This window comes from Apodemus sylvaticus, chromosome 3, assembly GCF_947179515.1.
Source record: "Apodemus sylvaticus chromosome 3, mApoSyl1.1, whole genome shotgun sequence".
In the NCBI taxonomy this organism is placed as follows: Eukaryota; Metazoa; Chordata; class Mammalia; order Rodentia; family Muridae; genus Apodemus; species Apodemus sylvaticus.
In genome coordinates, this window is record NC_067474.1 from 133,667,298 (window position 1) to 133,680,160 (window position 12,863).

The 12,863-nt window shown below is 42.9% G+C and overlaps 1 protein-coding gene across 1 annotated transcript; it reads right to left on the bottom strand.

Annotated features, from left to right (window-relative positions):
* Positions 1–3,287: 3,287 nt before the first annotated feature.
* On the bottom strand, positions 3,288–4,274 carry LOC127680358 (olfactory receptor 2D2-like). The gene has a single exon (XM_052175837.1). It carries the CDS (start codon positions 4,272–4,274, stop codon positions 3,288–3,290), a length of 987 nt encoding a protein of 328 aa, XP_052031797.1.
* Positions 4,275–12,863: the final 8,589 nt, after the last annotated feature.

Here is a 12,863-nt window from a genome sequence, read left to right on the forward strand (position 1 = left end):
GAAATAGAAGCAGTCATTGAAATTCTTCCAACTCCCCCCCCCCAAAAAAAGCACAGGATCAGATGGTTTTAGTGCAGAATTCGATCAGACATTCAAAGAAGACCTAACACCAATACTCTTCAAACCGTTCCACAAAATAGAAACAGAAGGAACACTACCCAGCTCATTCTATGAAGCCACAATTATGCTGATACAAAAACCACACAAAGATCCAACAAAGGAAGAGAACTTCAGACCAATTTCCCTTATGAATATCGATGCAAAAATACTCAATAAAATTCTTGCCAACTGAATCCAAGAACACATCAAAACGGTCATTCATCACAATCAAGTAGGCTTCATAACAGGGATGCAGGGATGGTTCAATATATGGAACTCCATCAATGCTATCCACTATATAAACAAACTCAATGAAAAAAAACACATGGTAATTTCATTAGATGCTAAAAAAGCATTTGACAAAATTCAGCATCTTTTCATGTTAAAAGTCGTGCAAAGATCAGGAATTCAAGGACCTGATACTTAAACATAGTAAAAGCAATATACAGCAAACCCAACATCAAACTAAATGGAGAGAAACTTCAAGCAATCCCACTAAAATCAGGGACTAGACAAGGCCGCCCCCTCTCTCCATATTTATTCAATATAGTACTTGAGATTCTAGCTAGAGAAATTAGACAAAATAAGGAGGTCAAAGGGATATAAATTGGAAAGGAAGAAGTCAAATTATCACTGTTTGTAGATGCTATGATAGTATACTTAAGCAACCCAAAAATATCCACCAGAGAATTACTACAGCTGATAAACAACTTCAGCAAAGTGGCTGGATATAAAATTAACTCAAGCAAATCAGTAGCCTTCCTATACTCAAAGGATAAACAGGCTGAGAAAGAAATTAGGAAAATGACACCCTTCACAATAGCCGCAAACAATATAAAGTATCTTGGTGTGACTCTAACCAAACAAGTGAAATATCTCTATGACAGGAAGTTCAAGTCTTTGAGGAAAGAAATCCAAGAAGATCTCAGATGATGGAAAAATCTTCCATGCTCTTGGATTTGCAGAATTAATACAGTAAAAATGGCCATCTTGCCAAAAGCAATATACAGATTCAATGCAATCCCCATCAAAATCCGAAGTCAATTCTTCATAGAGTTGGAAAGCAATTCTCAAATTCATCTGGAAAAACAAAAAACCCAAAATAGATAAACCTATTCTCAACAATAAAGAACTTCTGGTAGAATCAGTGTCCCAGACCTCAAACAGTACTACAGAGCAATAGTGATAAAAACTGCATGGTATTGGTACAGTGACAGGCAGGTAGATCAATGGAATAGAAAACCCAGAAATGAACCCATTCAACTCTGGTCATTTTGATCTTTGACAAAGGATCTAAAACCATCCAGTGGAAAAAGAGCTTTTTCAGCAAATGGTGCTAGTTTAACTGGAGACTAGCATGCAGAAGAATGCAAATGGATCCATTCTTATCTCCCTGTACAAAGCTCAAGTCCAAGTGGATCAAGAACCTCCACATAAAGGGGATACAATGAAACTAATAGAAAAGAAAGTTGGAAAGAGCCTTGAGCACAAGGGCACTGGGACAAATTTCCTGAACACCAATAGCTTATGCTCTAAGATCAAGAATTGACAAAAGGGACCTCATAAAAGTACAAAGTTTCTGTAAGACAAAGGACAATGCTTTCATGATCTCTGGTAAGAAGTCTTGTGTAATTCTGATAAGTCTTCCATTATATGTTACTTGGCCTTTTTCCCTTACTGCTTTTAATATTCTTTCTTTGTATAATACATCTGGTGTTTTGGTTATTATGTGACAGGAGAAATTTCTGTTCTGATCCAGTCTGAGTTAAGTACGCTTCTTGTATGTTCATGGGCATCTCTCTCTTTATATTAGGGAAGTTTTCTTCTATAATTTTGTTGAAAATATTTATTGGCCCTTTAAATTGTAAATCTTCTCTCTCTTCTATACCTATTATCCTTAGGTTTGGTCTTCTCATTGTGTCCTGGATTTCCTGGATGTTTTGAGTTACATGCTTTTTGTGTTTTGCATTTTCTTTGATTGTTGAGTCAATGCTTTCTATGGTATCTTCAGCACCCAAGATTCTTTCTTCTATCTCTTGTATTCTGTTGTTTATGTTTGCATCTATGACTGCTGATTTCTTTCCAAGGTTTTCTATCTCCAAAGTTGTCTCCCTTTGTGATTTCTTTGTTGTTTCTACTTCCGTTTTTAGATCCTGGATCAGTTTGTTTAGGTCCTTCACTTGTTTGTTATGTTTTCCTGTATTTCTTTAAGGGATTTTTTGTGTTTCCTTTTTAAGGGCTTCTACCTGTTGACTCATGTTCTCATGTATTTCTTTAAGGGAACTATTTATGTCCTTCTTGAAATCCTCTATCAGCATCATGAGATATGATTTTAAACCCAGATTTTGCTTTTCTGGTGTGTCAGGGTATCCAGGACTTGCTGTTGTGGGAGAACTTGGTTCAGATGGTGCCATGTTGCCTTGGTTTCTGTTAGTAATGTTTTTGCATTTGGCTTTTGCCATCTGGTTATCTCTGGTGTTAGCTGGTGTTGCTGTCTCTGACAGTGACTTATCTGTCAGGCAAGCCTTTGTATCTGTGCTACTGGGAGACCAGTTCTCTCTGTGTACACAGGAATGTAGGTACTCCTGTAAGACCTGCTCTCTTGTGGTTGTTTTTGGGTATGTAGCTCTGTGGCCCAATCAGTTCTGGGTGCTAGCAGAAAACAGAAGACACCTGTCCCAGGCTGCTCTTAGGTTCTTGTGTCCTCAGGCTTTCTACCTGCTCCCTCTGAGCAGCAAGGCAGGTCTCACCTGTGCTGACTGTCCTCTCTGTGCTGCTGGGTGGTTAGCTACCTTCCTGTGTCACTTGGATATGGTGCGCTGTGGCAGAAGATGGTCCTAAGCCAGAGATAGAAACCAGAGGGCTTCTGCCAGAGGGTTCCGAACATGATCCTCTGAGCTGCGGGGATGGTTCTGTGTTGTCAAGCCTCTCCCCGCTCCTGGATGATTAGCTACCTCCCTGCTCCACTTGGTATGATGCACTGTGGCAGAGGATGGTCCCACTAAGATTATTGTGGTGTTTTCTGTAGAACTGCAATTTGTCAAGATAGTCCTCTCAGTTTCATAAGTGTCCCCAGTTCAAGTCGTTTGTTGGATCAAATGTACAACATTGCTCACACACAACAAAGACACTGTCTAAGTCTTAAACACTGAACATTTTAAGCAATGTTCATCTGAGGCTTCAGTGTCCTAGTGCTTGAGTCCCATCACCTTAAGAAATGCCCTCTTGATATCTTTGTTTCTCAGACTGTAGACCACAGGGTTGATCAAAGGTGTAAAGGCAGCGTAGAAGAGTGAGACCTGCTTGTCTTGCTCAGGGGAGTAGCTGGAGTTGGGCCTCATGTAGATGTAAGTGGCTGGAGCATAGAAAAATGTGACCACAGTCAGGTGGGAGGCAGAGGTAGAGAAAGCCTTGCAGCGGCCCTGGGTGGACTTGATCTTGAGAATTGCCATGGCAGTATGAATGTAGGAGGTCACAATGAGGGAGATTGGAATGATAATCATGAAAACACTCAAGACCAAGTCCACCATCTCAATGAGGTGGGTATCCATGCAAGCCAGGCTACGAACTGAAGGACCTTCACAGAAATAATGGTTGACTTTGTTGGGCCCAAAATATGGCAGACTCATGGTGAAGAAAGTATGGAATAAAGAAGAAAAGAAACCGCAGATCCAAGACCCTGCCACTAACTGTATGCACAGGTCCCAGTTGAGGATGACAGTGTAACGCAGTGGATAGCAAATGGCCACATACCGGTCATAAGCCATGACAACAAAGAGGATGCTTTCAGTTATCCCCAAGGCACTGAACACATACATCTGCATCAAGCAGCCAATGAAGGAGATGGTCTGAGAGTGAGCAAGAAGATGTACCAACATCTGGGGCATGGTGGTGGTGACATCACTCATATCCAACAGGGAGAGGACACAGAGGAAGAAGTACATGGGAGTGTGCAGCTGTGTGTCCAGGCAGACCAGCATGATGATGAGCCCGTTGCCCAGGACTGAGCTCAGGTAGATGAGAAGGAAGACAATGAAGAGGAAGCTGTTGGTCGTGGGGTCACTGGAGAAGCCAAGCAGGATGAACTCAGACACCCAACTTTGGTTCTGCCCTGGAATCATCCACATGGTGGAGGCTGTAAGAGAATCCATTATTCTATGTTTCACCTGACACATGGCAGTGATAGAGGCAGAAAGGGAAGATACAGGTTGAGGAGAGGTTCAAAGGTGAAGCACTGATGCTGTTCCAGGGGACCAGAGAGCTCAACACCGTGTGTATCTCCAGTTTCAGGGAATTTGACTCCTCCTCACCTCCACAGGGCAGACACAAGCATGGTGCACTAACATGCATGTAGGCAAAAGCCACATGCATAAGATAAAAAGTAATTGTTTTTATTAAAAAATTACATAAGGCTGGGGTGTGGCTTCTGAGGTCAGTGGTCAGTACCTGTGCACTCTTCTCATGTTACTGAACTTCTGAGTGCCTCAGTCTCTTCATGTATCAAATGAAGCTGATGACAGTCATATCTTGGGATTATGATGAATCTCTAAACATCTCGGGCTGGAGAGATGCCTCAGTGGTTAAGAGCAGTGGCTGCTTGTTGTATTCCATAGCTGCCTGCAGCTATTATGAACTGGGTTGCTGGAACAGAAGCTGAAGGATAGATAGGGAAGGGGCGGAAAAGAAAGAAGGGCCAGGACAATATTTCACTGATCGAAGCCAAAACTTTAATGTCGGTCAGACCTTTTAACACTTTGGGCAAACTCTTCCCCCCAGACTCAATGAGATATCTGAGAAATCCTTGGCTCCTCTTCTCAGCGGGTCACCTTCTGGGATTAAAGGACTTCATGTCTTACAGGTCCCAGGATGTTTCCAGGTGAGACTGTCCTGAGGCAGCCTTGATTTCCAAGTGAAAGCAGCTGTATGGTTCTCAGAAGAACAAAGGCCAGGGATAACACAAGCAGCAGGCTGGGGGTGGCGGCCAGGAATGTAGCAGACTGATCGAATGGGCTGAGAAGCCCAGTTCAATGCTGTGGGGGAAGGAACAGCTGCTCTTTCAGAGACCTGAGTTCAATTCCCAGCATCCCTATCTGTAATGGGCAGCTCACAACCATGTGTAAAGCATCTCACATCACTCCTGAAAATGCCCCATGACATAAAACAGGTCATATGCTCTCTCACATTCTGGATCCATCTGTGGGAAGGCAGAGACATGGGATCTCACAGCAAGTGTGCTAGTGACACTGTAGTGATGTGCACTGGGTTCAACTGAGAGACCCTGCCTCAATGAATAAGGTAAGGCAACTGAGGAAAAATCCCATGTCAGTCTCCAAACACTCAAACATACTCACAGGTGTACACACACACACACACACACACTCACTCACTCATACACACTCACACACACTCACACACACCCACACACACTCACACACAGAAGGACACACATAGGTTTGCACATACACATCAGGCATACACAAAAAAAAAGAGAGTAAACAAATAGATGAAGCAGACAGAACCTGTGTCAGTCAGACACAGGCCCCCACACACATACAGTCATAATAATAATGACAGATGTGCTTGCATGTAATATGCTGCAGACATTGTAGTCTTCCCAGGAAATGCAGGTGGATCCTGCCAGTATTCAAGCAGGAAATTTCTTTTTTTTTACTTCCAGGTCCCTCTAGCCACAAGAAAAATTAAATCTGGATATACTGTAGATTTGAGTGGTAAATCTAAAACAATTAAATGTTTAGAATAAAAGCTGATAATTATATTTATCATTTTAGGATCAACCAGGGTAAAATAGCTTTAAAAGACCACTAAATGTGGAGGGAAAATCCATGCTAAGTCAGAAAACCAAAAAAGAAGTACTAAAAATATTTCATTGTACAAAGACTTAGAAAGCACAAACATGACATCAGACGCTCCAGGTGAACAGAGCACACCACTGAAGGCATTTCATGGAGGCAGCTGTCTGTTAGACACTGATGAAGGTAAGAGGTTCTCAGCACCATTACTCATCTGGACATTGCAGAAGAACACCACAGAGCCATGCCCACCTCTCCTCAGTCTCACATCCCCACACCCCTACCAGCATGGCTGCAGTAACACGTGTTTAGTATTAACAAGAGTGACAAGATCCAATGAGGAAGTAAATTAAAATGATTCCTTTAGTGTGCTCGGCTGTGCTCCCTAAGCTTGGACACATTTAATGCATTGCACAACAATACAAATATTAAGTATAATTCTAAAATAGGTAAACACATAGATACAAACGTGTGCTCAAGAAAAGACATGTTAAAGAAATTTCCAACACTTCTCTAAACAGTCTGAAGTAGGTTTCCACTCCTATGCTAATGAGCAAGACAATGCTTAAAACAGGAGTTGCTTTTGATGGGAGTAGAACCATGGAAGAGACTGGAAGCCACCCCCAGTCTTCCGTTTCGCTGCCCCCATGCCCTCTCCTGACCTGTCCCTGCCCATCACCCTCACAGACATCCATTCTTTCACCCAGGTTAGGGGACCATCCTCTCCTATGGCATTTTTGTATCCATTTCCATGTGACCTTTGCCTCTAAATTTTTCTTCTTCAATACAGTCATTTTTTTTTACTTTAAAAGTGTTTTAAAGATTTATTTATTTTATATATGTGAGTACATTGTCAGTGTCTTCAGACACACCAGAAGAGGGCATCAGATCCCATTACAGATGGTTATGAGCCACCATGTGGTTGCTGGGAAATGAACTCAGGACCTCTGGAAGAGCAGTCAGTGCTCCTAACTGCTAAGCCATCTCTCCAGTCCCTTAATGGAGTCTGATGCCCTCTTCTGGTTTGTCTGAAGACACTGACAGTGTACTCAAACAAATCCATCTACAAAGAATCTTAACATTTTTTGGTACAATGTACTTTGAACATATTCTTCCCTTCCTCCAACTTCTCCCAGATCCTCCCCACACAACTTCATGTTCTTTTTACTCCCAAACTCTCTTTCAAGACAATAAAGAAAAAGCACCCAGAGAAAACAAACAAGCAAACAAACAGAACAAAACCATAGGGTCACTTTGCTATTGGCCAACTTCTGAGCATGTGGCTTACCATGATGTGTGACTGATATACACAGAGAGACTCTCCTGGAGAAAATTGGCCTCCCTGTTCCTAGTGGGTATCAGTTGTAAATGAGTTCTTGTTTAGGGGTGGGACTTCGTGTCTACTTTCCTCTGTCAGGGCTGGGAAATCATCTGTGTCAGCCTTTTACCAGCTCTGAAGCCCCATCCTTTGAGGCACACACACTGCTCACTCCTAACCTGCCTTCTCTGTGAAGACTAAGACTCAGGATGCAGCTGTGTCCCCCACCTCCCCTGTGTCCAGGCATAAACCTCCACACAAGCACACTGTGTCCTGTACACCTCAGCCTCTCTCCCACCTTAGGGCACTTGCCTAGCTTCTCCCCAAGGGAGGGGGGGGGGAACCAGCACCTGCACCATTGCCCACCCTGTGGCCATGGCTCAGCAGAAAGCCTTCCCTTCTGTGCTACCACCTCCCACCCTAACCCAAGTAGGATACATCCTGTATTTCCTGTTCATTGGCTGGTTACAGTCTGAGGAATCCTAGACTGTTTCTTCCTCTCCTATTAACTGAATTCCCAGACCACTAAGAAAGAATTGTTTATAGTAGGATGTGACTAAATAAATGATTTCTTAGCATTTGAAATAATAAAAATAACCAATATTAATTTTGATTACTTTATTCCAGCCATTGTTCCCCTAAATTTAGGCTAACATCATAACTCACTGCAAGAAGTGTTATTTCTTGTGTGCTACAGATGGAAACTTAAGCCTGGAGAGGGCAGTTTGTTCCAATTACAACACTGGCATGAGAAAAGTAAGGGAAGGGGAGGTGGTCCAGCCTCAGCGCCTGTCTCTCAGTCACTGCCTTCTCTGCTCTGGCACAAAGGCTCTCAAGCAGGAGGTGAAGAATGCAGCCTTCAGTGTCCTCTAGTTGAGCTCACTGAGATTCTGCACAGACCAGAGCTCCTAGGACAGAGCTGGATGGATATTCACAGACCAGCTCTCCTGGAGAGATTTCCCTCTGGTCTGAGTGAGGGAGGCCCTGGGGTGCACTGAAAGTAGAAGAATCCAAGGAGAAAGTGTCTGAGGTGGGGTTTCTGCAGCATGGGAGGATCATTTAGTCATCCATGATCTATTATGTTTTTCCAGCCCAGTTGCCTCTGATGTAGCTTACACTGTTCCACCAGGACTGCTGGGCCAAATCCGTGAGCCCAATGCTGCAAATGAAGACATCAGGATTGAGTTCCAGGCTAGATGATGCTACACGTTGTAGCCCTAACCTACAAAGGAATTAGGTACTATGTCATGAGTTTGAGGTCAGGTTATGATACATCAGACTTACATGCCTCACTCCAACAAAGAATATCATCATGGCTGTGTCTACAAAGAACATCAAGCTGTGTCTGTGCGGTATAGGAAGACACCTTCAGAGACACACACCAGCACTGCTCCCTCATGGATAGGGCTTTCTGTTTCACTTGAGATCTTTGAGAACAGGCCTGCACATTCTTTATGTATCAACATGATAAGAAACAGACAAACTCTCTGTAAATATCCATTAAGTTAATAAAGGGAAGATGGAGGAAACAAGGTTGAGACAGAGAAGAAAGAGGAGTAGGCAACCAGAGAAGAGGTCTGGGAGTTTGAGATGTACACAGAGGATGAGGAGATGGATGGCTTAATTACCACTCATGTGCAGTCCATCATATGTCTGACCCCACCCACAAGCCAAATACCAGTGATCACCTTACCACTTGTAAATCCACAGATGTGTCACTCAGGGGCGGTTTCTTAGTCTTTCAAGAACAAGATTAAAGGGGAATTCCTCTAAAGGAACAGAATTGAGAAGGACAAGATGATTGGCAGCCCAGTTGCCAGAAAACTGCCAAGGTGCTACTGAGTTTGAGAGGCTGATTCTCCCAATTCCTCTGCAAGAACCAGGCAGCCATGGCTCCTGAGGATGGTGCCCATAAAATCCTGCTTAACAGAGGCAAGCTCAGACATCTTCACCTCTTCCCAGTGGGACCAACAGCTGAGGTTTTATGGCCCTGCCTCCTCTCTAAGCTTCCCCAGGAGAGCACAGAAAGGCTCATTTCTGTTCCCAATAGGGATGCTAAGATGAGTCCCAAGATTCTGTCAAGAAGAGCACTACAGGTGAGAGCCTTGGGAGCAGAGCAGGAGGAAACAGCCCATGAGTGAGGGGTTCCCTATTCTAGAAACTGGGGAATAAGAACAGACGAAATCGAGGATAAGGACTTAAGTTTTCACTGTGCTTACTTTTCCTGTCCAAACCCTAAGCCCAGACAAGCAATGATGAGGCCATATTTGAGTCACACTTTTCTTCCATCCTCAACAACCTTGGGGCAAACTAAAGCTGGGTGAACTTTGTCAAATAGTTCCTGTCTTCTTGGTCATTGTTCATTATCTGGGCATGGGAAGGTAGCCATGCTTGACACAAACTTGGTAGTGCAGTCACTTAAAAAAAAAAAGTCAGGGTGTGCAGTTCCTGGGAGCAGTCATGAGGCTGTGCAATGTCTGCCTACCTTTTTGAGTCCTCACTCTATAGAGGAATTTTAGTTTTAACATCCAAAGATCATCAAGTTCTGTGTGACCCAGCTGGAATGACATGTTTAGTCCCTCTGCCTGGAATACTTACAAGCCCTTAGTGCACATCTTTAATCCCTAACACTGAAGGTAAAGTTAGTTTGTAGAAGGATGCAACCTTGCTTGAAAGCAATGTCTATTTGAGTGGCAGACAAATGATGAATCAGAGAAAGGTTTGACAGAATGTGTCAGACTTAGGATATGCCCAACTCACAGTACAGGAAAGAGAGGTGACTTAATAGATCAGGGCAGAGAGAGGGAGACACAGCGAGAAAGGGGTGCAGAGAAAGACAGAGACAGAGACACAGAGACAGAGATGAAGAGAAGGTAGTTTTCCTGGGACAATTTTGCAGAGACAGGTTGCAGGTGAAGACAGAATGAGCCAGAGAATGAGAAGGAGCCAGAAGATTAGAACAGATTGCCAGACTTAGTTTGAGACCAAGCAGAACAATTCAGCATGAAGTTGAGACAATCAAGTTCGAATCTGTCACCTGAGAGAGGCATTTGTGCCAGAGCAACTGAATTGAATTAGTCAGCCAGAGTTCAGAAAGTGATAGAAATGTGAGTGTATTTAGCAGCAAGCCCCTGATATGACAATTTCATCTATGGAAATAAAGCTGACATGTACGTACAGTTTTACCACTCAGAAAGGTGTAACATCTCCCCCCTTCCCAATTTTTTTCTCCTTTGTCTCTTTTGCAGGATCCTAAATACATTTTCTGTGAGAGTTTGACCTTTTTTTACTTTTATCAAGTACCATTCCCACTACTTTTCTGCCATGTTGGAGACATCCATGTCTAAGTCAAATGTTCTTTCCCTCTCTCCAACAGACTCAGGTGACTGTATCATCCTACATATGACACTCGATTAGTTCTTCTGCTTCTCTCTGAACCTCTGTCTCCTTATTGATCTTGTGTGAGAAGAGTCTGCCTGGACTCCATTGCCTGTGCAGAGCTCATGGGGGTCATCAACACCAGTGAGAAGAGTTGGGGTCAGAGCTGTGGGACAATGCTTAGCAACAGCTCTGTGGGGGCAGGGCTGTGCCATGATGCTTCTGATTCATGCTGATTGCCTTTACTGAGGTGTAAATACATCTATCATGGTCAATGTCATGGATGCCAACATGCCACTGAACAGCAGTTGAGATCACATATCATTACACAGTATTCCAACCAGCAAATGCACCACACTAAACAACTGCTCAAACACAGATGACATGAAAATGTAGGACATCATCAGAATGTGAAGAGTTTGAAGCTTTTGTTGCCTCATTTTTTACTGGTATTTGCTTTTGCTTTTTCTTTTTCTTTTCCTTTTCCTTTTTCTTTCTTTTTCTTTTTCTTTTTCTTTCTTTCTTTCTTTCTTTCTTTCTCTCTTTCTTTCTTTCTTTCTTTCTTTCTTTCTTTCTTTCTTTCTTTCTTTCTTTCTTTCTTTCTTTCTTTCTTTCTTTTTTTTTGAGACAAGGTTTCTCTGTGTACTCCTGGCTGTCCTGGAACTCACTCTGTAGACCAGGCTGGCCTCCAACTCAGAAATCCATCTGCCTCTGCCTCCCAAGTGCTGGAATTAGAGGCGTGCACCATCACCGCCTGGCCATATTTGCTTTATTTACATTTCAAATATTAACTCCTTTCCATGTTATCCCACCGAAAACCCCCTATCCCATCCCCCACCCTGTTCACCCACACACACACAATTCCTGACTTGCATTCCCCTATTCTGGGGAATTGAGCCTTCACAGGACCTCTCCTCTCATTGATGTCTGAAATGGCCATCTTCTGCTACATATGTAGCTGAAGCTGTCCCTCCATGTGTACTCTTTGGTTGGTGGTTTAGTCCCTGGGAGCTCTGGGGGGGGGGGGGGGGTTGTATATATTGTTGTTCCTCCTGTGGGGCTGCAAACCTCTTCAGCTCCTTGGGTCCTCTCTCTAGCTCTGCCATTGGAGACCCTATGCTCATTCTACTGGTTGGCTGTGAGCCATGGGTGTTTTGATCCACTTTACAATAAGGATCAAAGTATCCACACTTTGGCCTTCCTTCATCTTGAGCTTCATATGATCTGTGAATCATATCTTGGGTATTCCAAGCTTTTGTGCTAATATCCACTAATCAGTGATTGCATACCTTGTGAATTCTTTTGTGTTACCTCACTCAGGATGATAGTTTCTAGCTCCATCCATTTGCCTAAAAATTTCATGAATTCATTGTTTTTAATAGCTGAGTAGTACTCTATTGTGTAAATGTACCACATTTTCTGTGTCAATTCCTCTATTGAGGGACATCTGGGTTCTTTCCAGCTTCTGACTATTATAAATAGGGCTGCTATGAAGATAGTGGAGCATGTTGGAGTATCTTCTGGGTATATGCCCAAGAGTGGTATAGCTGGGTCCTCAGGTACTGCTATGTCCAATTTTTTGAGGAACCTCAAAGACTGATTTCAGAGTGGTTTTACCGGCTTGCAGTCCTATCAGCAATGGAGAAGTGTTCCTTTTTCTCAACATCTTCTCCAGCATTTTCTGTTCCCTAAATTTAATCCTGGCCATTCTGACTGGTGTAAGGTGGAATCTAAGGGTTATTTTGATTTGCATTTCCCTGATGTTGAACATTTTTTTAGGTGATTCTCAGCCATCGAGTATTCCTCAGTTGAGAATTCTTTGTTTAGCTCTGTACCCCATTTTTAATAGGGTTATTTGGTATTCTGGAGTCTAACTTCTTGAGTTCTTTGTATACATTGGGTATTAGCCCTCTATCAGATGTAAGATTGGTAAAAATCTTTTCCCAATCTGTTAGTTGCCATTTTTTCCTATTGACAGTGTCCTTTGCCTTACAGAAGCTTTGCAATTTTATGAGGTCCCATTTGTCAATTCTTGACCTTAGAGCATAATCTATTGGTGTTCTATTCAGGAAATTTTCCCCCATGCCCATGTGCTCAAGGCTCTTCCCCGGTTTCTTTTCTATTAGTTTCAGTGTATTTGGTTTTATGTGGAGGTCCTTTATCTACTTGGACTAGAGCTTTGTACAGGGAGATAAGAATGGATTAATTTGCATCCTTCTACATGTTGACTTACAGTTAACCCAGTACCATTTGTGGAA